Source organism: Emericellopsis atlantica (assembly GCF_019669845.1).
Source record: "Emericellopsis atlantica unplaced genomic scaffold F5Z01scaffold_17, whole genome shotgun sequence".
NCBI lineage: Eukaryota > Fungi > Ascomycota > Sordariomycetes > Hypocreales > Bionectriaceae > Emericellopsis > Emericellopsis atlantica.
The window spans coordinates 581,246-603,925 of record NW_025764719.1 but is presented as its reverse complement, the minus strand read 5'-3'; the positions used below and the strand labels follow the sequence as shown (position 1 = coordinate 603,925).

The window sequence follows — 22,680 nt, the reverse complement described above, 5'->3', positions numbered from 1 at the left end:
CTTACCCGGTAGACAGTAGATCTGGCCAGGAGCTGTTGGTTCAGTCTGGGCCGCCCAGGAGACGCAGTGCTATTGTAATGAAACAAAACAGCAGCCAAGGGGAATTCAGTGATGAGCAGAAGTAAATAGTATAAGAAGAAAATGACTGACTATATCTCTTGGTAGGTACTCTGGCAAGCGAGAAGGTGGGCTCTATGAAGGGAAACCTTAGGCAAACGCTGGTTTATTTCGCGATCGAATAAGATATGATTATTTGAGTAAGGTAGAGATGTCTTCTTGATCAATGGAGTCCAGAAAATTACAACTCCACGCAAGATGGCTGACCTTGCATGTAGTTCTGTTGTGAGGTGACCAGCCGTTGCGATACTCCGTACTCCAACGTCTAAGCCAACGGGACCCTCCGGAGTCCGATGACCGGCGGGTCAGAAGAAAGCGTGCGCTTCTCTGACTTCGACCGCCAGAGCTAGCTCTCCTCACGCGAATTCGGCTCCAAAACATCGCAGGAGACTATCTCACTTATCATTCTCACAGCGGGCTCCTCTCTGTTCAAGTATTCATTCTCCAGGCTCAAGTAATGGACGCTGCCGTGGACATGGGCGATGCTTCCAAGGCGCTCGAGCTATCGAGGATCCGATTTCAACTCATGTAAGGACTACTGGCTCCCTGAAGCCAATGAAGATCAATGTTCGAACTCGAGTCTAATGCTTTGCAGTCGTCTGGAGGATACCATCACATTCCACCTCATTGAGCGCGTGCAGTTCGCGTTGAACCAGACTATCTACACGCCGGGTGCTCTCAGCATCCCGAACAGCGAACTGAGCCTTCTGGATTGGTACCTTCTCGAGCAGGAGAAGCTTCAGTCCTTGATCCGCCGTTTTGAGTCACCCGACGAGTACCCTTTCTTCCCGGATGCCGTTCAGAAGCCCATTCTCAAGCCTCTCAATTATCCCAAAATCCTGTACACCAACAGCGTCAACGTCAACGACAAAATCAAGAGCTTCTACATTGAGAAGTTCCTCCCAGCTGTCACGCCAGACTTTGGCCGGGAGGACCGGGGCGAGGCGGAGGAGAACTATGGCTCGACTGCCACCTGCGACATTGCTTGTCTACAAGCTCTGTCCCGCAGGATTCATTTCGGAAAATTTGTGGCCGAGTCCAAGTTCCGCTCAGATGAAGAAAAGTACACACGCCTGATCAAGGCCGAGGACCGCGAAGCGATTGGGGAGGCAATCACGAATACAGCTGTGGAGAAGACAGTGCTTGAGCGCCTGCGACTCAAGGCCCAGACCTACGGAACGGACCCGGGCAACCCCCAAGGCTCGAAGGGTGTATCCAAAATCAACGTGGACGCAGTGGTGTCAATGTACAAGGACTTTGTCATCCCATTGACGAAGGAAGTGGAGGTGGAATACTTGATGCAAAGACTTATCCCGGAAGCCTAAGGGCACGTTGCATTACTATCACGATGGCGGACTTAGATACTTCTTGACAGCTTCAACCGCCTCCGGGTATTTGCTTGCCTCGATCAGGATCATGTGCCCAAACGTTTTAATGCCCATCTCCTGGAACGCGCGCTTGCTGTCTGCCACAGCCTCGTCTTGCTTGGTGTATTCGAAGCTACCATACGCAGTAGCGTATCTCTGGAAGACCTCGTCCTCTGGGTGGAATGGGTATACCGAGGCTTGCTCCTTTGCCTTCTTCTTTTTGCGGTCTTCCACATCTAGCACTGACTCGACCTCTTGGTACGTCTTGGACAGGATGAGGTAGTGTGTGAACTCGTAAGGCTCCTTGTCCTCAACGGCAGCTCCCACCTCGTCGATGAGCATGGAGTGCAGCGGTGGCGCAATCTCGCCGGGGACGTTGATCAGACGTTCGGAAAACACGAGACCGACCTGCTTCTTGCCCTCGATCAGAGGTGGGATCGCTGACAGAGACTCATTGGTCCGAGCCTTTTGCGCGAGATATTTGGAGATGGCCTCGATGGGCTCTTTTTGCGCATGCTCGGCTAGGTTGAGGACTGTGCAAAGCGCGTATGCGTCGGTAGACTTTCCATCGACCTTGACCGTCGAGCCAATCGTGGGTTGCGAGAGGATGAGGTCCGTCAATGCAGACATGTTGAAGAGATTCGCGTCCACGTCGAATAATTGTCGCAACAGGCCCTTGGTGCCCTCGAAGTCGATGTCGTTGTCGAAGTTGAACCACTCAAAGTCCACGTTTACTACGTCAAAGTCCTGGAATTGTTAGTCTTACCAGGTGGCCGGGTGGTTTTTGAACATACCTCCTCGTCATCCTCATCCATCTTGTCGACGTTGGGATCCGCCTCGACGGGGTCCTTGCCGTCGAGTTCTCTGGATCGCTTCTTGCCCATGATGTATTGTGTATGGATGGGGGGTTACACTGCTTGAAAGTAAAGGAGATTGGATCACAGCAGAAAAATCGGAAAGATGAAGCAGCTGGTGATGCAACATGTGGCGCTGCGAGCTTCGGGGCCAGAAAATTGATGCCCCTCGCTAACCGCCTTGGGACTGATAAGCCCGATAAGGAGCGCTTAATCCACGCGGGAAGGCTACGGCAGATTGACCAATCCAGAGCAGCTGTAGAATGCGGAGACTGGGCTGGGCTGAGCTGCCCAAGAGCGACTGGACTTGCGTCAGCGACCTTCCATTACGACCGTGCCTGCTGCGAGCTAGCCAACAACTCCCAACACCAGATTCGCCCCGGCGAGCGCTCCACACGATCTGAATCGCCAGAGTCATGAATGTCGCTTGAGATACATCAGAGACTCTCCTCTTGCACGGTCCCGACATCGGTCTCTACACCCGTCCTTACCCTCCGCAGCTCGCACCATGGACTACAGCGCATCTATCCACGAAGTCGAGGATCCGACTGGAGCCTCGCCTTGGGGCAATTCGCCCACCGCATCGCCTCAGCATAATCGACCCGGGTTTGGGAATATCGATACCACCGGCGTCGAACCTCCCCCATTCCGCATCAACACACAGACCTCCAATGGGTTTTCGCAGGATCCGTCCTTAACCGAGGGGTTTCAACGCTCTGGCACGGAAACGAGCACCACCGGCACTGATGGTGACCGCGAGGAGTCGGAAACGCAGAGCGTCCCAGTGAGCGGTGAGGCGACCGAGCCGCAGTCCGAGCAGCCTTCGGGGCCTGGTGCGCCGGAGGTTGCAGGTCAGGGACAACAACACGAGCAGCCTGGGCAGACCGAGGAGTCGCGACGCCCCCCGAAGCCGCAATACAAACTACAGGCCAAAGTCACAGGTCTCGAGCGCACGGGAAAGAAGGACCCTATCCTGCGATTCGATATACACGTATGGACCCATGTGCCTCCTCGTTGGTCCGCTGCTAATTGCTCATACAGACTAACTTGCCGCGATTCCGAACGACTCAGTATCGCGATGTACGACGACTTCACTCCGAGTTTGTGAAGCTAGGAGAGCACCTTGTTGGGGCCAACCCTGAAGCTCTCGTGCCTGCTGTGCCTCCACCGGTCACGTCAGCTGGTGCAGGCACCGATGAGGACGAAACACGAGTCAAAGCCCTGATGCAGAGGTGGTTCAATTATGTCTGCAGCAGCGAGGTACTGATGAAGGATGATGAGATGATCCTTTTCGTGGAGAGCGACTTCGGCTACAGCCCGCTTGTGAAAATGAAGCAGCCAGCGACTGGCGTGCGTCGAAAGATCCTGAAGCAGTTTGCGCCCCCTCCCGATGATACCCCCGAACTCGCGGAAGCCCGACCGACGGTCAAGCTGTTCTACTTGGGGTCGATGGACGCCGGACACAAGGTGGATAAGATGGTCAAGGCGAGACGCGGTAAGTAGCACTAGCCAAACGGCTGAGCAGTGAAAGACTGACGTAGAATGCAGGGCTCGGCCTTACAGAATCGGAGTATGGTGTCAAGCTCGGGACCATGCATGTCCAAGAGCCGCACCCAGGACTGGCGAACGCGTACCGCAAACTCGGCAAGGTGGTCCAGACTATGGGCGACTATCACGCTGCACAGGCGACGGCCGAAGCTACAACCATCGGAGACCCCTTTCAGTATCACTCCCAGGATGCATTTATTGTGAAGGAGACGTTGACCAACCGTCAAATCTTGATGCGGGAGTTTATCCAAGCTCAGGAGGCCACCCGCAGCAAACTCAATGCTGCCGATCGACTCAAAGCCCAGTCCAGTGTACGCCGGGAAAAGGTCGACGAGGCTATCGCTGCTCTGGATGAGGCTCGCAACAACGAGACTTATCTGTACAACAAGACCCACAACGTCACGCAGAACCTCGTTCAAGAGCGCCGCAAGTGGTTCAGCCGCACCGCCACGGACTTGCGCATGAGCATTCGCGAGTATGTGCTCCGAGAGATTGAGGCTGAGCGCCGAACGCTTGCTCTCCTCGAGAGTGTCCGTCCCGACATTCGCGGCATCGATGCATCCGGTGGCCTCAGCCGTCTAGGGCGAGAGGCGCACCCTGCAATACGCCGCTCGAGCTTGGCTGCGAGCCAGGGACCAAAGGGTGACTCCTGGAGCGGTGTTCCCCGACGCTCTGATGCCAACAGTCGCACTGTCTCCAGCAGCTTCATGGGCCAGCTGCCTGAGGAAGGCGATGGCGAAGAAGGCGCCGAAGTCAGCTCCGGCCGCCTGGGCTCCAGTGGAGCTGTGGGACCCAAGGATGAGGACGACGACGATCGCGTGGATGCCAGGAACGCGGCTAGTCGGTTAGCCACGAGCACGTTCTGAGGAGTGCAAGGCATGCCGCTTTCTGGGGCGGGGGAGTAGTTGAGTACGTTGGTCCCGTGTACTGAATTTCCTATGATAGCCATACCAATTCACGACATTCTGTCTTGACTCATCTTGCGCCCGTTGTGGCCTTTCTGGGTCTGTACTCTGTAGTCTCTATCTGAGGCCGGAAGGTGTCCATTGTCGCCAAGAATACGCCTACTCTAATGCTACGCTTCGCAGCAAAACATCCGGGATCGAGAAGAGGATTGATATCTGCGCCGTTCCTACACTCAGGTAGTGGCCAAGACCTTGTCACACAGAAGCTTCGGGGTCGTTCTGGTGCGGATAAATCAAGCACGATGCATACATTGGTGGAAGTGCATTGTGGAACATGGCTATCATTCAAGATAGATAACTGTGCTTGTGAAGGCGGCCCACGTCTCCATTGTCCCACGCTGTCCTCTAATATCCGGGAGTATGTCCACGAACCTCACAAACCGTTGCTTTCGGCCTCGAGTGACCAGCTCTTCCTGATTGCACTCGAACGGAAGGCAAGCAAGTGGCTGAAGCTTCCACTTGAGCCACAGATATTGCCGAGCCACATTCAAAGCAACCCACCCACATGCAACTCGAGTTGATGATCTTTGACAAAAACATCAGCAGCAACAATAAGTATCCATACAAATGTCAATCGTACATTGCATCTTCTCCATTCCCTCCAATACCGGACCACCCTCCGTCAATGTTTGGTGCCACCAACGGCAGGCTCTGGACACCCTCAGGCCTCAATCAGTGCCTGGGGCAACCGCTCCGGTTGTTTCCCTCATTGGCATGTGAGAAGCTTATCACAAGTTCACCACACCATTTCTCCGTACAAGCACCGAGCAACGCGAGAGGCAAGCCATGATGGGGCTCCAGATTCGGTCCCCAAACCGGGCAGAACATGGCTGGGCCATTGGTGTGGTCCCCCCGCATGCCACGACGCGCGCATTCTGGAACCTGGACTAAACAAGGGCACCCCTGTCCAACCTTGAGCATGCTATGGCGCGAGCTGCGCGCCTTCGCGGCCGCACGGCTGCATCTGAATGGCAGCATGAGCATGTCTCTCTCTATTACGGATACACATACCTTACATGATTCACGGCAAGTCTAGCTGCAGTGCAGTGCATTGCAGTGCAGCATCGATTAGACTCTGGAGATAAGGACAGCCGTGCCGGCACTGTAGACGGCCACTTGCAGCCGACAATGAGCGGTCAGAGAATTGAACACTATCAATAATTATCAAGCAAGCAGCGCGCGCGTCAGACGGACGGACGCAAGTTGGTGCCCGCCAAAAGCGGACCGCCTGCTTTGGGACGCTATCATGCTCGTCACATTTTCTCCGCCCTGTCACTATGGATAGACTGACGATATAGGCAACGGGTGAATCAACCAGTCTTTTGCATGAGAGCTTCGACAGCTGTGCAACACCTCTCGTATACCAGTGTCAGGTGGCGCTTCCACCCATTGAGCGCCGGCGATGGCGGCACAAAGCACGCTATCCTGTCCCTGCCTCAGTTGCTGTTGTTGCTGTTGACCTCGCCGTATGTGTTCTTCGCGACATGATTTCACATGCAAGGATAGACCTCGCTCGTGCAGACCGCCATGCTTGCTGCGCCAGGCCGGCTGACGAGACGAGTATCCGTTCAGCCAGTGTCCTGGCCTGGCCTGCCTAGTCGAGACAGCACGCACGTCCTGGATTGTGCCAGCGGCCGAGCACGTTTTCGCATGGCTCGATATCGTTCTCGACGAGACCCCTACCAACAATTCGCGTCCACAAGGTAGCTCGCCTCCCACCCAATTTTGCCGGCGCGCGGTCTGCTGCATCATCCTCGTTCCCCGGGGTGCTTCTCCAACAAAGTACAGCCAATACTGGTGGAAAGGTGCTCTGAAACAGACTCCGATTCGGTCAATGGTGGCCACATCCTCCGTCGGCAGGGCTAAATGCATGCCCGGACAATGTCTATCGCAGTGCGCTGGATCGATGAAACTGCTGGTCGTAGCCCGTCCCCGAGATTGCGTTTTGTCATGGAAATGCAGAGACATGCTGCCAGTGGCCTTGGCCACGATAAGCGTGCGTTTCGTGACTGGGCCATGCTTGTGTTTGTGGCCTCGGTCCTCTCGCGAGATGCTTGCAGACCCCGGCGACGCTCTTTGCCTCCTTTGGAGCGGTTGTCTTCTCCTTTGTCGTCCCTCCTTGTGCCATGACGGCATTGCGCTCAGCAAGAGCCGGCGAGACAGACGGACCTCCGGCTCGCGTACTTAAGGGCGTGCGCGAGCGCTTTCTATCTCGCCCTCTTGCCAACAACCTGAAGACGGACGGACCAAACACCCTCGCGTTGGCCAGCAAGATCCAGAACGACTATATAGATACATTGCAAGCTTGCTCGCGCCCCCCAATTCAAGCCTCTATACGCGCACAGTCAGTCAGAAAGCACCACGCCCTGGCCAATCCCACTCACGACGCCCTCCCCAATAGGCAGTTAGTTGGCCAAGCATCCCACTCTCATCCCACGCTCTGCGCGTCATCCGCCAAACAATGGCCCCGGCAGCCACTGGCGAAGAAGACACGCCAATGCGGCTCTCATCGTATACCAGTTCGGCAAAGTCTTCTTCTATTTATGCATCCGTACTGCACGGGCCGCGCGATCTTAGGCTTGTACGTTAGCCTCTCAAGACTCAACACGACGAACCCCCACGTCGGGTCGCCCAACCCTTCATGCTAACCAACTCCTAGGAGACGAAGACCATCGAAGCCCCCGGGTCTGGCGAGCTCCAGATTGCAGTCAGAAAGACCGGCATTTGCGGATCCGATGTGTCCTACTATAAGAAATTCGCCAACGGCGACCTATGTGCTTGCCATCCCCTGTCTCTTGGGCATGAGTCTGCAGGCGAAGTCGTCGCCATTGGGCCTCAGGTCGATGGCTTTCGGATCGGAGATAGGGTGGCACTAGAGGTCGGTGTCGCCTGTGGGCAATGCGGCATCTGCCGCAAAGGACGTTACAACTTGTGCAAGAAGCTACGATTCAGGAGCAGCGCCAAGAGCTATCCCCATTACCAGGGAACTCTGCAGGAGAGAATCAACCACCCGGCTGTCTGGTGCCACAAGTGAGTCACGTTGCTTCAAAGCACTTTGGGTCTGGGACTGATCTGTCCAGACTACCTGACCACATCTCGTATGATGCTGCTGCCCTCCTGGAGCCTCTTTCGGTAGCTATTCACGCCATGAACCGTGCGCAGCCCGTCCCTGGTTCGACGGCTCTGGTCATTGGCGCTGGCACGGTGGGCTTATTGACAGCGGCCATGGCCCGTCAATCCGGCTGCACAGCAGTGACCATTACAGATATCGACGCTGGACGAGTCAACTACGCCATCGCAAAGGGCTTTGCCACTCATGGCTACGTAATCAATAGAAGTTTTGGCTCTGGCGCGTCGACGCCCGGGTCAGGCTCACTCACCCCGTCGAGCGTCTTTTCAACCGCGAGCCAGTTCGATGGCGCAAAGTCAGCCGCAGCCGAGATCTTTGCCGCCTCGCATCCCGCGGACGAGTTCATCCTCGACGAGGATGAGGATGGGTTCGACGTCACATTCGAATGCACCGGGAAGGAGGTGTCCATGCACACCAGTCTCTATGCCACGAAGCCGGGCGGCAAGGTGATCATGGTCGGCATGGGGACGCCGATCCAGACGCTGCCTCTTTCGGTGGCCCATCTCCGCGAAATCGACATTCTTGGCATCTTCCGGTACGCCAACACGTACGCGACTGGCATCCGTATGCTCTGCTCACAAAAGAGAGGCGCTGCTGGGTCGTTTCCTAATCTTGATGACATGGTCACCCACCGCTTCAAAGGGCTGGACAAGGCACAAGGTGCCTTCGAGCTCGCAAGCCGAACATCGGATGATGATGGAAACTTGGTGCTCAAGGTTGTCATCGAGGCATAATAAATGGCAAGAGTCGCCATAAATGGTAGACTCGCCGGTGTTCTGCGCGTGTTTCGGCGTTCGGGTCACGGTCTGGTTGGGCTTCATGATTGTAGTAGATTCCACACCGTTGCGAGGGCATGGTCTAGAAGACGGTGGTTATAATAATAATGCCGAGATGATGTTGCCTCCGCATCTAAGTTCGTAAAAGTGCCCTTCCAAACGCCCAGCTCATGTGGCAGCAAAACAAAAGTACCCATCATGATTTTCTCAAGTCAACATATCCATGACGGAACTCATCCCCGCCGAGGGGTCGTGTCCTTGCTGGTGGCTCCGTAGCTTGCCCTGCTGCACGATACCGAACGTCTTGCCCACCTCGCGCGCCTTTTCAGTGCTCTGCATGATGGTGTTGAGCAGTTGGACCAGCTGCACATCGTTTGTTTCTTGTAGAATCTCCTTGTCAAAGGCTTCCTTATCCGAGGGAATGATCAAGTCGAGCCGCGATACCAGAGCCTGGATCTGGCGCAGGACTGTGAGCGAGGGCACTGTGTTGTCTGAATCCATATCTGCGTCCTCGTCGCCTGGGTTGCTATTGCCGTTCTTGAAAGCGGGCGGCAGACGTTCCAGGTAGGCTGTCATTAGATCGATGCGCGACTGCAGCATCTTGATCGCGTTGGCCTTTGTTGTTAGTGCTGCCACCATCTCCTCCTCTTCCTTGCTCAGTGTGTCTTCTGCGGCTTGTTTCCCTTCCTCGGCCTGAGTCTCGGGTTCCTCACTCTCTACGAGACGACGTTTCCCCTTGCCATTGCTCTCAACCGACCGCGCGGGCTCTTTCTCTTTGCTTGTGACCGCCGCAGCATTTGCGCTCCCGGACGCGACATAGTTCATCCCAATCATCTCCGTCTCCTCCGTCTCGACCGAGTAGGGCAGTTCTCGGAACCGCAACTGCAGACCTGACTCCCCATCATCCATGCGCTTGTCCTCGTCATTGGTCGGCTTGCTGCCTTCGACTTCGAGATTGGATTCGTAGATTGTGAGGGGTAGCTTGCCGCCCGCAGAATGGTTGAGAACCTGATCAGGATGGAAGGCGAGGAGGATAGCGGATTCGTTGTAGTTGGCGAGGAAGAAGCGGTGGGCGGGGAGTATAGACTCGTCGGGGCCAGAAGAGGGCAGTAAGGTGAACCAGCCGACGAGGTCGAGCTGGCGGTCTTTGTGCACGAGCTTCACTATTGGAAAGGATCAGCGGCGCGCTTAAGACAGAATGTTTGGGAGTGTGAGGTCTTACTCTGCTCTAATCGTTTTGCGAACCACCCTACCGCTACCATGTTGTTCCCCTCCTCCATCTTTACCTCGAAGGCGTGCTCAATGGTAATCTCGCGGCCATTCTGCTGGCCGAGGACGCCACCGACTATAGGATGTGTCTTCCCCCGTAGTGTGTGTCGCGAGATGTAGTCGGAAATCGTAAGGAGGACGAGCGGGTGCAGGACAACCTGGAGCTCCGAGCTACCGGCCTGTGAGACGAGAGGGTTGGTTACCTGGCCAGGCACAGCGCCATGGGACGTCATCTTCGCTACTCCGTCGTGATTTCCTAGGTAGATATCATAAGTGGAGTGGCGGTATATCAAACATGAAGATGACAGCTATGTCAAGGAAGGCGATTTGTTCGTGCGTTGGAGATGGATGATGAACGTTTGGGGGCGCTCAGCTCAGGCTGCCCCGCGTGTGGAGTCTGCACCGTGACCGTGACGCCGGAGTAAGGAGTGGAGAAGACGCTAGAACCACATTCAGATGACTAATCAGTCAACAATGAGACGCCCCTTTTTCTGGTTGGGCGTTTGCTGAGCTCAATCTTAGGCATATCAAATTACTCCGACACATCATTTATCACACGCCTCAATCAATCGTGTTCTTCAGTGATTTAACACCCAGTCAATGACGTACTGGGGCCATGGGCGGTGAAGAGATACAATCTTATTGGTGTCGATGCCCCAAAACATCGGTCAATGCACTCTTCTCCAATCAATCGTGGTTTCGTTGCCTGTTGAGGACAACGCTTCTGGCAAACGCTCTGTTTCTACAGTGCTTGCATCATTCTAGAAGCACGCCGCACTTTGCTTCTTTGAAGCAGACATGCAAGCCCCGCTCGTTGAGCCGCATGTATAGGCCTGCCTTTGTCTGCTTCTGCTTGAACCTTGAAGCTTCAGGCGAGCTTCAGGTACAAAGACGAAAACAAAGAGAGATGGGTCTCTTTTCAATATGCTAGTGGTAATTGTCAATGTATCCGCAAAGTCGTGATTTCCCTTCCAATATGAAGCAAGTCCCGCCAACCCCCCTTCGCTCATCTTGTCAGAAATCCCTACCACTTCCCACATCGCTCCCTTCGGATGGAAGATAATCCAAGCACCCGAAGATCCTCATCTAAATCCTTTAATTCGCAAATAGCTCAGTCCTTCACGTCATGACTACTTTTGGCCTGGGTACTGAACGTAAACGACACATGAGCTCCGACTCTGACACCAGCCAGCCCGACAACTCCAAGAAGCACAAGATGTCTTGCGACCAGGACGTAGCTGATTATGTTTCCTCTTCATTCTATCAAAATGAAGGACCTTATGAGCAAGTCTGGCAACGACACAAAGGGGGCATCGCCTTCCGCGAGATCGGTTGGAACCGCCCGGCAGTGTGCATCATGTCTCCGCCTGTGTCGCCCAAGTCGTTCGAGGTCCCTTCAGAGATATCGCCTTTGGCGACGGGCACTGAGGAATTGGACTTCTGTCGGATGTTCCACACGCAAACGACAGATGCGGATTTGCTTCCACACGAGCCAGCATCTGATTCGCCGATGCCTGACGCCTTGGACCCGGCTTCATACTTTCGTCACAGCCATCCTTCATTTGCAGAGCCAGCTTTCCCTGAGGGGCGCCAGATGATTGCGCCAGAGCAGATCCGGACCGTGGACTACCCCAGGAAGTCTTCTACGACAATTCCGCCAATGTACCATTCATTACCCTATATGCGTCTGCCATGCAACTCTATGTCCGAAGCGTAAGTGTCACCATCTTGATATATGTTCTCTTGATCGCTGAACCCTGGGCTCAGATATCCCCTTTCGCAACCGCCCCGACTCGATGAACACCACAATGCATACATATGGCCGTTTCTGGGCGAGCATGGCAACCATCCACCCGCGCATGCGGCGGAAAACACCGCTGGACGACGAATTTCCATGCATATTGATAACTTGGACGAATGCTACGGCCCCAATTTTGACTACTAGGCGTCTTGGAGTGGTCTACAGGGTCGCAGAGTTGAGAAGAGACAATTTGAGGAAGGAAAAGGAAATACCTGGATTGGCGTTGCGATCTCATCCCTATGTCCCGCAAAATCCTCTGAAATATTATCTATCCGTAATTGAAACACTCTAGTGCTCACAGAAATTCCAGGACGAATGTGACAACTGCTCGTTAACACCTTCCTGCAGCACTGTTCGCTCATCCATCAACTCTTCCCGAATGACCTTGGCCTCCTCCAGGCCCACCGGCGTGGCCTCGGGGCTAAAGACCATATCGCGCACCTCCTGAGGTAGCCTAGCTATTTGCGTATCCTTGAGGTCAACCTGGCGCGCCCACCAGTCTCGTTGCTGTGGTGGCACATTGGCCGTAGAGATGATGGGGATCTGTGGGTCGACCAGGAATAAGGCGAGGATCTTTCTGTGGCCCGGTCTGGTCTTGTCGACAAGCTCAAAGGGAGAGACGTGATGCTGGTACAAGTTGGGGAAGAACAGTGCTCGGTCGGGGCGTGTGAGCACGGAGCCAATGTTTTGGAGTAAGTCGCCCCGAGCATCGATAGCAAAGGCGCGCTCGATGCTGTAGTGATCATCTTGCTCGTGGTCTAGTTCCATCATGAGATCTTCTTTATCGGCCATGGTACGGAAATCCAAGCGGCAATCGGTAATGTTGTCGCTGTCGTAGTAGAAGAGGGCTGTCGCGCAGATGTGCTCGTTCAGCTGGCCCTCTGTGTGCCACGTGCCTCCCGGATACGATGGCGAGTCAGGGGTCAAGTGGATGTTGGCGAGCTTGACAATGACTTGTATACGCGACGCGCCCTTCTCCCAAGTACCGTTGCGGCTGTCCTTCTCCTCATCGTCGTTGGAAAGGTCTGCAAAGAACTTGTCCTTGTTCACATCCTCAGAAGCCTTGAGATCGAAGGGAACTTTCTCCGGATCTGGTTCCGGCAACTCCAACGGGTGAGTGGTATTGTACCAGATCTTGTCTTTCCTCTCCTGTTCTGAACCCACATACCGCTCTTGCTCACGGGGGTTCTCTCCCTCCTCAAGCGGCCTATTGGAACGTTCGCATCCTTCACTGCAGAGTTCCTCCGTCGTACAATCTGCGACTGCGCTTGTGCAATCGATGCGCTTGTGCTCGTAGTGTTCAGGCCAGCGGTAACACAGATCCCATGCTGGAAGTGAATTTTCGATGAACTTTTCGATCACCGGGTACATGTCCGCGTGGTCGAACGGGTGTAGGTTGTTGATGTAGCTCACGATTTCGGCCCTGCCGTTCTCAAGCTTGACATCGCATGGCAACCACTGGTACTTGAACGAGAAGAATGGTGCCCAAACCGCCGAACGAGCCGGGATATCTTGAGCGGCAATGACTTCGCCCGCCCCGCAAAATTCCAATGCGTTCGCCAGATCAATGCGCTTGTCTTTCAAAACTCTTGTTTTGCCGTAGGCCAAGGGGTACAGCGACGGATGCACCAGGTCGAGCACCTTGTTGTCGCTTCGGGGATGCCAGTCCTTCTTGTCATCAGGAACATTTTCCAGTCGTGAAACAGCCGTTTTGAGGTCTTTCACCAAGTCCGGATCATCCTTGAGGATCTTGTCAGACTTGATCACGCAAAGAGAGTAGTCCAAGACTGGGACGAAGCCGGCTTCCTCGTAAAAGTCGGCCTTTCGCTGCAGCTCAACAATGACAGCGTCCGCCATGTTTTGCGTGAACCCTTCAGGAGCAAGCTTCAAAGTCCAGTCGCCACTCTGGCCCAGCGCAATGGCCTCCTTCTTCCATTTGTCTGCAATGGTAGGCTCGCGGACTTTGAGCCACCAGTCGGGCTTGTTGGTGAGCTCCTCCATAACCTGCAGCATGGCGATCTCGCGATGAGTCAGAGTATATGCTTTCCACGAATAGTCACGATCGTAACTCAAGACGGGAAACCTCGAATCAGAGCCAGGTAGGAAGTTTACCGGCAGACCTAAGCCTGGGATCTGTGAGGAAGTCAGCATAGACATAGATGTACTGAGAAAGGGGTGCTTTACCCTGGTCTGGTTATCAGAGGTAGACATGTTGTCCATGTTTGGTGTGACGGATTTCTTCAACTTTGATATCCAGCTCGTGAGGGCTATCATATGGTGGGAAATGGTTGTTTTTTAAAACCGGGTGCTGGGGGTTCATTTATAAGTGCAATGGAATAGATGCGCCTGAGCTGGAACTGGGAGGCCTGCCTTTATTAGGCAGCACCGACGATCGTTACTCCGACAAGAGGACCAACAGGACACTACTCTAACAGATTGTAGCCAAAGCGGGATCGTGAATATTGCTATGGTAAAATGTGTCTGAGCTGAACGACGGTGGTGAAGGAGAAGGGGGGAATCCACCTCCAGTTAATTAGGCTACAGCGGGTGGGGCAGCGAGCAGCTCTGTTAGCGATCATTATGTGAACTAGGCCAAAACGCTAACTCGATATCCTGCGTGCCAAGGCTCAACACCAAACCCAGGCTCCGCTTCCAAGATCTATTTCCGCTTCAATAAAATATGTGTAGGAACGATCTGTGATATGTTTCTATAGGGCCTGAAAATCTTATGAGCTGATTGCTCGCAAGTTGCGTCGCGCTACACTGTGAAGCAATCCTGTGACACCACTTATACTGCTCGCATTCCGTCAATTCCAAAGTACATCCATGCCGCCTCTTACTGGACTGATTTCAAAGTTGCGAGATCTCGTAACGACAACAAGGTTTTGTATCCTAGTCTCCAAGTCTTGCATCAAATTCACGTCCCCGTCCTTCTTTGCCTGCCGATAGCGTTCCATCAGGATGGCGTGCTTCGCCTCATACTCCTCCCTGAGGATCTTTCTGCGCACTTCTGGGTCACAGTCTGCGCAGGTATCATTAATGAGCCTGTTCTCCATTTTTGACTTGTCACAGTCATTGCGGTTTGGCAGGCGTTTGGTCCGATAGAACGTAGTGGCATGACCACAGGCCATCGTCGTCGTGACTCCTGTACACATCTTTCTTGGGTATAGATATACGACGTTTTCGGGCGAAATATTCTGATCTCAGTTCCGTTTGAAAGAATAGACCAAGGATTTTAAATTCCAGCTTTGAACACGCTGTTTTATGGTGAGAATAAGTCGTCCTCCTTTGTATTTTGACTCAGCATTGTCGGTATCAGTGAACAAACCAAACAAAGAACTCCCAAACTAACTCAATGAACGCACACGACGCTGTACTCATCAGAACTAGCGAGAAATGCCAATATAATATCAATCACGACGGAAACCGCCACACCAAGCGTCCACGCTCAAACAAAGGGCAACTCCTTTGGCATGGAGTAAAAGTCGCAAGGTGCAAACCGCCACCAATCCTTGCGGGTGTTCATAAACAACCACCGCACTGCCACATGGAGGACCCAAGGCATGGGTGGAAAGGTCTTGAACACGCCTTGCTCAAATTTCTTGTCGTGGAGCACCAAGGTCAGGGGGAAGATATCATTCTGTTTGTTCTCGTCAGCTCGCTCGTCCATCCGCGCCGGCAATGGACAACTCACTCTGAGAGTAGAATCGGAGAATACAGCCTTGATAATCCCAGCGCTAATGTTCTCGAACCACTTCTTCCAGTCATGTTTGTCTTCGTACTCTGCCAACCCCAGCAGGGTGTCGATCTCGTTGTCGAGGTGATCCCTGAGCACGGGCATGAAGGCGTCCACGAGCTCCCGCACCTTGACACCGTCCAGTTCCTCCGCCTCGCCTTTGACCTTGTCGAGGTACGCATTGAGCGCAGACAGGCCAGAATGGAACTGCTCATGTTCATGGACGTTGGCGGCCATCAGACCCGGAACCCCTGTCATCTGTTCGATCTGGGGGAAAAGCGTGGACTCCTCCATTCCGTGGTGCTCATGGATCATGTCACCCCACTGCGCTGTAAAGTTCACAAAATCAAGTTTGTCCTTCTTGGTGCCTTTGTTTGCCACGTTGACGGCCTGATTGTAGATGGCATTGACACCGCGCAGGATGCAATTGTGGACAATTGTCATCTCTGCAGCCATGAATTTGGCGGCGCTCTGCGTCCCATCGGGCTGCATGTTGCTTCAGTGCACTGAAAGGGAATGCGCTCTGGCCTCGTCAGCTTACCTCTGGGCGACTCTTGTCCGCAGTGATTAGCTGGTAGGGTCCGTCAGCCCAAACTTTGGGTGTGGTTTCGGTTGCCATGGTTGTCGAACACCGGCCGATTCGGGCGGGTTCTAACTTAGTTAGGAGAAAAGGGATATAGTTGAAGGCTGTGGTGATCTTGTCTTGGGGGGAGGGCTGCCTCTTTGTGTAAACTTGAGATCTTGAAATGGCCAAGCCCCCATCCTGCCCCCAAGTTGCCACCAGCCTATCTCTGTTAGAGATGTATGGAAATGCCGGTCATCCTTCTGCTTTGGTCTGCTAGTCCTGTGTCACTGCTTAAGTAGCGCTGACGTGAGAAACGAGCCGCTGCGGCGTAGGAAATAGATTCGTGAGATTGGTCTACATATCTTGGCTGGCTTGGATCCCTGTTAGAAGTGGTGCTAATCGATCAGTCGCTATTGGACTGCATGGATCCTCAAAGTCTGCGTTCTGCATAGTGCATAGGGCTATAGTAAGGTCTGTACCTTTGCATCTCCTAGAGTGTGGTAATGCCTCAGACCCACTCTAAACATCCGGGATTATCACCAATAGCAGTTGTTTAATTACGTAGTACATAAGCACACACCAGAATTAGCCGACGCTCGACGTACCGGTCTGTTTGTTACAGAACACTACACTAACTCACTAACGTACAATACTCCCGTATACCTGATAGCCAATACGTACCTCTTTAACCGTCCGGGGTGTGTGGAGCAGCGCCGATCTTGAGACATTACCACACTCTAGGAGATGGCATAGATGCATGACACTAAACCAGAGAAGGCTAAATTTTGGACATCAACAACATTAGCGACTTTGTCGAGAACTTGCGGTAGTTGGCGAGCAACAGAAGCCCAGGAAGCTGAGATGCAAAGTGGGTGATCAACACAGATGAACCACATCGTTGTTAGCCCACGTCGAAACAGTCGTCTCTATACATGATCTCGTTAAAATGCATCGTCTCACGTCTCGCGCCGCTCCTCACGCCCCATGTGTTCCAACACAGACGCCTAGATACCCTGCAAGCTTGCCACTTGCGCCGTGAAACGTCTGTCCTTTCCCGTTCCCTTTCCCTTATTCAATGACAGGCTTCCCGCTCAGACATTCAAGAAACCCCACAAGATCCTCTTTCCTTACTTCGACGACACAATTGTCAAAGCTGTCGATGCGTACTCGGGCACTCGTCTCTGCGACGACCTCTTGGAATGCTCGCCCAAAGTTGTTGCGACCAAATCCTTTCTTGTTTTCGTTCCCATCCTCCTCCAAGTCCGATTCATCTTCTGAATCCATGTCAGAAGCCTCCGATTCGGTCTCCAGGTCTTCATCATCGTTGTCCTCCCCGGCTTGCTTCTTGGCGGCACGCTTCTCCGCTTTGACTTTCTCCTTGGCTTGCCGTGCTTCCTCCTTGGCCTTGGCCTTTGCATCTCTTGCTTCCTTGCGCTTCTTCGACGCTTCTCGGTCCAGGAAGAGGTTATCAGGGCCACCACCGCCACCCGTTCCCACGACAACATATGTCCCTCGCTTCTCATCTAAGCTCGCAACAACGAGTGGGGTTCCCCGACCGCCGTGCGAGAGCTTCCCGTGAATTTCTCGTTCCTGCTCAGCCAATGCCTCACCAATCCAGAGCGACAATTTGGTCAAGGCTGCGGGATGGTTGAACAAAGACACATCCGGACCATCTTTTACCACGCACATGCGGAATGCTCTGAGGGGCTTGATCTGCTTCTTGTTGATGAGTGACGTGCCTGTACGGTAAATTGCACGGTGAAGGTGTTGAGCAGTGGGTAGGCCAGCCTTGAGCGCATCGATGCTGGGGGGTCGTTAGTGTCTGAGCATTCAGGGGTGCGGGATGACTTACTCCTCCAAGGCGTCGTAGGCTTCCCAGAACCGACTGATCCACTCGTCACCCTGCGAGGTGTAGTCAAAGCCCTCCTCGTTGTCCCGGTCCCTGTGGCTGGACGTTACGATAGCCTCTGTTCCAGTAGCATGTTTGCCAACTTCGAGTAATGCACCGATTACCACACCTACATCCTCAGCACTCAAGGTCGCACGCCAGCCCCAGCTTCTCACAAAGCCCCAGCCATCCTTGGCGCCTCCTCGGTCACTACCATCTGTGCCAACCGAGGGTACCATCTCATCGAGATTGTATAGGACGCCGTATTCAAGCAACTTAGCTCGTAGCTCCTTCTTCAGCACTAGGTCCATGTGTGTGTAGCTTTGCTTGCATTGAGCGAGACTGACGCCCATTTTAGCTAGAAGCTTGTGCAAGCGCTTGATGCCTTTTTCGCTCCATGTCTTCAGTCTGGAGAACAGATATGGGGAGTGTAGCATGCTGTCGTAAAGGCTCCAATGGCGAATAAGGAGAAATCGCGGCTCGGGTGATAGCCTGATGCTGGTGTCTTCTGGGCTCTTGGCAGTTGTGGGAATGACACCAGTGTTCTCGGAAGCCACACGTCCATTGGCGATCTCTGGGGGGTTGAGTCGCCTCACTTCGTCGCGCAGAAGCTGGCGGATCCGTGCCCCACGGACACCCATCCATCCGCTGGGTCTGTTCTTGTTCGTGACATGGACAGGTGCTGCCACTCCAGCTGAAGATCGACCATACAGCTCCATGGAAGTCACGCCAACAATGGCAAGCCATAAGAGGTCATTGTCCTCCCGTCCAAGCTCTGAGGCAAGGGAATAAAGCATCGACGACAGTGGCTCCGAGTACGACGAACCCGCCGAGTAGTATCGCGCGATAATCGCTTGGTTCTCTCGGCGCATACGTAACAAGCGTCGTCTTAGAGCCCCGGCTGAAGATGCAGGACCAGACTGCGCTCCTGATGGTGGTTCGACAGGATCACTAGATAGCCCAGTATTGGGTTCCCGCAATGACAATAGCCCTCTGTGTTGAGGACGTCGCGGTGAGCCTGCGATGGGGCTTGACTAGTGGCTGTTAGATCCTGTCTTTGTTTGCGGCGTGGCTGACATACCATATTACTCCTGCGTCTTTGTGTCGGCCTATCATCGTCATCATCGGACATGCCATCGTCGTGGCTATCTGACCAACTCTTCCGCTTTTGCCCAGCCCGGGTGGCTTCTTGCACCTCATCTTCTTCATCGCCGGCACCATCTTCAGTGTCGTCTTCGGAGTCAATGTCGTCGCCGTCGTCGTCGATATCAGGCATGTCCAGTAGTGCTTTGTACGCGTTGCGCTCGGCCTCGAGGTCGTCTTCAATGTCGCCATCGTCAAAGACGATTATCCCACCTCTGCCGGGCTTATAAGACCTTCCAATTTCGCCCCCATCCACCCCAGCAGGTATTCGGGACTGATATGAACTCGAGGGCTCAGCGGCAACCTCCAGCGGGAAGCCACCAAAGACGTTGCCCAAATTCCAAGGCCTTCGCGCGTCGATGACCCAAACCTCGACCCCGCTGTACGGACTGTCGTCGCCTTCATTCTCGAGACCAAGCACTTCCCCGAGATCGACCATTCCTCCCACCCCCAGGCAGACGACAAGGCCGCCGCTGCCGCCCTGGGACTCCATCATTGGGGCCACCAGGTCTTGTCCAGCTTGTGCCAACCCGCTGAGTCCCACCACCGGGTGAATCTTGTGCGGAATATAGTCATGTTTCAGGAGTCTCGTGAGGATTCGGCAGGCGCAGAGAGCGTCGGGGTCGAGCGTGACGAGTATGAGTACCGGCGGGGAGAGGGGATGGCGCGTTTTCTGGAGGTGGATGTAGAGCTTGGATATGAGAGAACGTGGGAGATACATGGCTAGAAGCCTCTGATCACGCGTGGTTCGAGCCTAGGCACCTGATGCATGAGCGGAGGACGAATGCAGTTTCGGAGGCTGTTGGAAAGCGATGTGGATGGGACGCGTGAGATCGCGTCGCAGGGTAGCAACTCGACGGGAGCTAAAGTCGTATTGCAACGGCAACGCTTAGATATGCGGAATAGTTATAGTGAAATGTCAATCCGAAAAGATGCAAGATGAAGCAGGCTGTGTTGAAAAAGCAGACTGACGACAAGGCGGACCGTGTAGGCAGTTTACGCGAGTTGGTAAGGTACCTATGGTAGGACCTGTCTTGTTAGGTCCGGTAGTGTCTCGAGAGTCGAGACGCGCCGCGGGTTGCTGCTCGACGCGCCTGCCCTGGACGGTTTCCCGATTAGGAAGGGGCACTTAATTGCTCCCACAACGTCATCCATTGGCGCAACTCAACTTTCAGGGCACTGGAAAATTATAAAGGCTTCAAGTTCTATTAGTATTCGAAATTTATCTGCGTGACGCATGCGCTGTGCTCAAGGAGCATCAAAGATCTACATCGGCTTTCTTGGGCAGAGAGCTTCATGTTGTAGCCACCACGCGAGCATGGCAAGTTGGCAACCCCCACCTGAGGACAAAAAAGCTGCTTTTCGACGATTGCAACGAGTCATGCATGCACTGCAGACAGTTACCTATTAAATGATTATTGCTGCAGCCGCTGAATGAGAAGGTACGCAAGGCATGGTACGTTCAAGCGTGAGTATTCAATGTGGCGATGGCTACCATCGCAACACTTTCGTCACCAACTACACCTCTTTGGCTGTCTGCTTAGCTTCCTCAAGCCGACTGTGGCTGGCTTTTCCGCCTGAAGTCTTCCGACCGTTGGTTGCATCGTAGCTTTCACCAAGACCCACTCGGATATCATCACGCCCGTACCCGAGTCCAATGATGGAGACCAGAAGACGTCGAAGACTCGAAGCTGAGGGTGATGTGCCCAGTCGCCTGGATCCCTCCATCTCCCCCCAAAGCATCTCCACCAGTAAACTCTAATTATTTCTACATCCATCCGTCTGCCGCCACAAGTTATACTTACGTCGAATTCTTGCACTTGAGTTGGGGTACGCCCGCGAGGCACAAATACGAGTCGACGACGATCACTCTCCTCGATAGGCTTTTGGCGTCTCGTCACATTCCCTGTGAAGAAGCATACAACATGCTCTTTGCATCTCAAAACTCACAACTACAGCCCAACTTCGAATCCCTGTAGGCCCTTTGTCGAAGTGGTTGCTGAAAGTCATGGCTTCACCGCCGGGCTCACTGGACGCAGATATGGCGAGTCCCATTCACACTTCAACCTCAGATTACGAAGAGGAGAATGAGCTTTCCCAATTCACCTCACTCACGTCCACAAAACAGTTCTTCAAATTTGAGCAGGGAAGGTCAGTACACAATAAGTCTTGTTGACTATTCCATGAGGCTTATCTTGAAAGAGGCGATATCAGGCGCTTCTGCATGATCGCTATGGACTACCAAATGATGACATGGAACAAATGCGCGAAGGCATAAAGCACCAGTTTCACATCGACTATATACTGCACGGCAACCTCCATGTTTCGCCCCTTGAAAACCCTCCTCAAAAAGTCGTCGACCTTGGCACAGGCGCCGGCTTCTGGGCTCAGGATGGTATGGTTTCCCCGACACACGCATCTGCGCGACTCTCCACCAACTCAGACTGAACATGATACAGTGGCCGAGAAGTATCCTAGTGCCCACGTAATAGGCGTCGATCTGGCTCCCACGCAGCCGCTTTGGACGCCGCCAAACCTCCAATTCTGCGTTGAGGATCTAGAAGACGAGCAGCGACAATGGGCGAACATACACAGAGACGCAGACCTATTCTTCATCAGATCTCTACTACAAACTGTCCGATGTCCCCAACTGATAGTATTCCGAGCATTCCAGTAGGGAGTCCCTGTCCATCACCCAAAGTCATCATCGTCTAACGAGCTTGCCAGAAATTTGCGACCAGGTGGTTGGATTGAGTGTCATGAAGTAATATCCGAAGCGTTCTCAAAGGATGACACCGTGGGACCAGACCATCCAATGAACAGATTTTTCGCCCTGTTCGCGGGATCTTTTGCAGATAGGTTTGGATGGAATCTCGACACGAGCCGCAACATTCCCCAGCTACTTAAGGATGCAGGGTTTGGCAACATTCAGCTTCGCCGAAGGGAAGTACCCTTTGGACGCTGGCCAAACGACAAGCGATTACGCGAGATGGGCATGTTCAACCAAATCATCGCCCAGGACATGGCCACCACGCTCCTCGACCGCCCTGCCATGCTGGGCATATCTGAAGAGAAAGCCACCGCCTTGGCCCAAGATTTGTCAGATGCGGCCAATGACCCAGCTATACATGCCTACATTGCGGGCGTTAGTGTGTGGGCGCAGAAGCCTAGCTGAGATGTAAGCCGCCTGCCTACCTTGATCGACGACGTCGGCCCCCTATTCCGGGAGCCATCAAGGCCGACTCAACCAAGGCGACGAATCTCGAAAGAGTACGCGTTTCATTCTGGATACAATGCACGTGTCGACCGAGAAAGGGGAGAAAAAAGCCACGATCTCGAACCGCAAGGTCCCGCGTGCAAGTCTTGCGTTGACAAAGGTGGGTGAACCGACGGTCTGGCTCCCCGAGTGGTCGTGTGCCACACCTCGAACATGGTAACAAGGGTACGACCAACGACCAGCGCCATGCTGCGGTATCTGCAATCCAGAGCACCGACATCAGGCGGTGGCACACAGTGACGGT

At 53.9% G+C, this 22,680-nt stretch overlaps 12 protein-coding genes across 12 annotated transcripts; 5 read left to right on the top strand and 7 right to left on the bottom strand.

Moving 5' to 3' along the window:
• Positions 1-345: 345 nt before the first annotated feature.
• Positions 346-1,501, top strand: F5Z01DRAFT_709183 (chorismate mutase). Its single transcript, XM_046266465.1, has 2 exons — positions 346-645; positions 713-1,501. Exons 1-2 carry the CDS (start codon positions 575-577, stop codon positions 1,440-1,442), a joined length of 801 nt encoding a protein of 266 aa, XP_046117318.1. The 5' UTR covers positions 346-574; the 3' UTR covers positions 1,443-1,501.
• F5Z01DRAFT_725530 (p21-C-terminal region-binding protein-domain-containing protein) lies at positions 1,461-2,528 on the bottom strand (the record flags this gene model as incomplete). Its single annotated transcript, XM_046266636.1, has 2 exons — positions 2,279-2,528; positions 1,461-2,231 (listed from the first exon to the last, which is right to left on the bottom strand). Exons 1-2 carry the CDS (start codon positions 2,366-2,368, stop codon positions 1,461-1,463), a joined length of 861 nt encoding a protein of 286 aa, XP_046117317.1. The 5' UTR covers positions 2,369-2,528.
• Positions 2,529-2,846: 318 nt separating this feature from the next.
• On the top strand, positions 2,847-4,752 carry F5Z01DRAFT_624153 (vacuolar protein sorting-associated protein vps17; the record flags this gene model as incomplete). The annotated part of the gene is made up of 3 exons (XM_046261359.1): positions 2,847-3,329; positions 3,380-3,833; positions 3,887-4,752. The coding sequence occupies 3 exons, from the start codon at positions 2,847-2,849 to the stop codon at positions 4,750-4,752; spliced, it is 1,803 nt and encodes a 600-aa protein (XP_046117316.1).
• Positions 4,753-6,126: 1,374 nt separating this feature from the next.
• Positions 6,127-6,987, bottom strand: F5Z01DRAFT_637643 (uncharacterized protein; the record flags this gene model as incomplete). Its single annotated transcript, XM_046262302.1, has 1 exon — positions 6,127-6,987. The coding sequence occupies one exon, from the start codon at positions 6,985-6,987 to the stop codon at positions 6,127-6,129; it is 861 nt and encodes a 286-aa protein (XP_046117315.1).
• A 325-nt stretch (positions 6,988-7,312) lies between these two features.
• Positions 7,313-8,715, top strand: F5Z01DRAFT_624086 (chaperonin 10-like protein; the record flags this gene model as incomplete). Its single annotated transcript, XM_046261357.1, has 3 exons — positions 7,313-7,432; positions 7,511-7,881; positions 7,932-8,715. 3 exons carry the CDS (start codon positions 7,313-7,315, stop codon positions 8,713-8,715), a joined length of 1,275 nt encoding a protein of 424 aa, XP_046117314.1.
• Positions 8,716-8,888: 173 nt separating this feature from the next.
• F5Z01DRAFT_751341 (uncharacterized protein) lies at positions 8,889-10,406 on the bottom strand. The gene is made up of 2 exons (XM_046267043.1): positions 9,980-10,406; positions 8,889-9,920 (listed from the first exon to the last, which is right to left on the bottom strand). The coding sequence occupies exons 1-2, from the start codon at positions 10,257-10,259 to the stop codon at positions 8,965-8,967; spliced, it is 1,236 nt and encodes a 411-aa protein (XP_046117313.1). The 5' UTR covers positions 10,260-10,406; the 3' UTR covers positions 8,889-8,964.
• A 617-nt stretch (positions 10,407-11,023) lies between these two features.
• On the top strand, positions 11,024-12,026 carry F5Z01DRAFT_166033 (uncharacterized protein). The gene is made up of 2 exons (XM_046257851.1): positions 11,024-11,739; positions 11,794-12,026. Exons 1-2 carry the CDS (start codon positions 11,153-11,155, stop codon positions 11,969-11,971), a joined length of 765 nt encoding a protein of 254 aa, XP_046117312.1. The 5' UTR covers positions 11,024-11,152; the 3' UTR covers positions 11,972-12,026.
• Positions 12,027-12,115: 89 nt separating this feature from the next.
• On the bottom strand, positions 12,116-14,038 carry F5Z01DRAFT_675294 (uncharacterized protein; the record flags this gene model as incomplete). The annotated part of the gene is made up of 2 exons (XM_046265133.1): positions 12,116-13,960; positions 14,012-14,038. 2 exons carry the CDS (start codon positions 14,036-14,038, stop codon positions 12,116-12,118), a joined length of 1,872 nt encoding a protein of 623 aa, XP_046117311.1.
• A 528-nt stretch (positions 14,039-14,566) lies between these two features.
• F5Z01DRAFT_658684 (uncharacterized protein) lies at positions 14,567-14,914 on the bottom strand. The gene has a single exon (XM_046263712.1). It carries the CDS (start codon positions 14,881-14,883, stop codon positions 14,635-14,637), a length of 249 nt encoding a protein of 82 aa, XP_046117310.1. The 5' UTR covers positions 14,884-14,914; the 3' UTR covers positions 14,567-14,634.
• Positions 14,915-15,084: 170 nt separating this feature from the next.
• Positions 15,085-16,576, bottom strand: F5Z01DRAFT_658682 (uncharacterized protein). The gene is made up of 3 exons (XM_046263711.1): positions 16,105-16,576; positions 15,522-16,049; positions 15,085-15,467 (listed from the first exon to the last, which is right to left on the bottom strand). The coding sequence occupies exons 1-3, from the start codon at positions 16,180-16,182 to the stop codon at positions 15,276-15,278; spliced, it is 798 nt and encodes a 265-aa protein (XP_046117309.1). The 5' UTR covers positions 16,183-16,576; the 3' UTR covers positions 15,085-15,275.
• A 204-nt stretch (positions 16,577-16,780) lies between these two features.
• Positions 16,781-20,243, bottom strand: F5Z01DRAFT_658679 (putative sna41 protein). The gene is made up of 3 exons (XM_046263710.1): positions 19,098-20,243; positions 17,981-19,050; positions 16,781-17,932 (listed from the first exon to the last, which is right to left on the bottom strand). The coding sequence occupies exons 1-3, from the start codon at positions 19,878-19,880 to the stop codon at positions 17,197-17,199; spliced, it is 2,589 nt and encodes an 862-aa protein (XP_046117308.1). The 5' UTR covers positions 19,881-20,243; the 3' UTR covers positions 16,781-17,196.
• Positions 20,244-21,052: 809 nt separating this feature from the next.
• Positions 21,053-22,342, top strand: F5Z01DRAFT_165947 (S-adenosyl-L-methionine-dependent methyltransferase). The gene is made up of 4 exons (XM_046257850.1): positions 21,053-21,310; positions 21,364-21,554; positions 21,619-21,832; positions 21,887-22,342. Exons 1-4 carry the CDS (start codon positions 21,168-21,170, stop codon positions 22,332-22,334), a joined length of 996 nt encoding a protein of 331 aa, XP_046117307.1. The 5' UTR covers positions 21,053-21,167; the 3' UTR covers positions 22,335-22,342.
• The last annotated feature ends 338 nt before the right edge of the window (positions 22,343-22,680 follow it).

Bases quoted from the DNA above. Each gene is read 5' to 3' on its own strand.
- F5Z01DRAFT_658684 (XM_046263712.1), bottom strand. From the start codon at position 14,883: ATGGAGAACAGGCTCATTAATGATACCTGCGCAGACTGTGACCCAGAA.
- F5Z01DRAFT_658679 (XM_046263710.1), bottom strand. From the start codon at position 19,880: ATGTATCTCCCACGTTCTCTCATATCCAAGCTCTACATCCACCTCCAG. The intron at 19,051-19,097 runs GTATGTCAGCCA...AACAGCCACTAG, and splicing joins AAAGACGCAGGAGTAATATG to TCAAGCCCCATCGCAGGCTC. The intron at 17,933-17,980 runs GTAAGTCATCCC...ACGACCCCCCAG, and splicing joins GCCTACGACGCCTTGGAGGA to CATCGATGCGCTCAAGGCTG.
- F5Z01DRAFT_709183 (XM_046266465.1), top strand. From the start codon at position 575: ATGGACGCTGCCGTGGACATGGGCGATGCTTCCAAGGCGCTCGAGCTA. The intron at 646-712 runs GTAAGGACTACT...AATGCTTTGCAG, and splicing joins AGGATCCGATTTCAACTCAT to TCGTCTGGAGGATACCATCA.
- F5Z01DRAFT_166033 (XM_046257851.1), top strand. From the start codon at position 11,153: ATGACTACTTTTGGCCTGGGTACTGAACGTAAACGACACATGAGCTCC. The intron at 11,740-11,793 runs GTAAGTGTCACC...CCCTGGGCTCAG, and splicing joins TGCAACTCTATGTCCGAAGC to ATATCCCCTTTCGCAACCGC.
- F5Z01DRAFT_165947 (XM_046257850.1), top strand. From the start codon at position 21,168: ATGGCTTCACCGCCGGGCTCACTGGACGCAGATATGGCGAGTCCCATT. The intron at 21,555-21,618 runs GTATGGTTTCCC...AACATGATACAG, and splicing joins CGGCTTCTGGGCTCAGGATG to TGGCCGAGAAGTATCCTAGT. The intron at 21,833-21,886 runs GTAGGGAGTCCC...CGAGCTTGCCAG, and splicing joins ATAGTATTCCGAGCATTCCA to AAATTTGCGACCAGGTGGTT.
- F5Z01DRAFT_751341 (XM_046267043.1), bottom strand. From the start codon at position 10,259: ATGACGTCCCATGGCGCTGTGCCTGGCCAGGTAACCAACCCTCTCGTC. The intron at 9,921-9,979 runs GTAAGACCTCAC...CCTTTCCAATAG, and splicing joins CGCAAAACGATTAGAGCAGA to TGAAGCTCGTGCACAAAGAC.
- F5Z01DRAFT_658682 (XM_046263711.1), bottom strand. From the start codon at position 16,182: ATGGCAACCGAAACCACACCCAAAGTTTGGGCTGACGGACCCTACCAG. The intron at 16,050-16,104 runs GTAAGCTGACGA...AGCAACATGCAG, and splicing joins CGGACAAGAGTCGCCCAGAG to CCCGATGGGACGCAGAGCGC. The intron at 15,468-15,521 runs GTGAGTTGTCCA...GAGAACAAACAG, and splicing joins TCTCCGATTCTACTCTCAGA to AATGATATCTTCCCCCTGAC.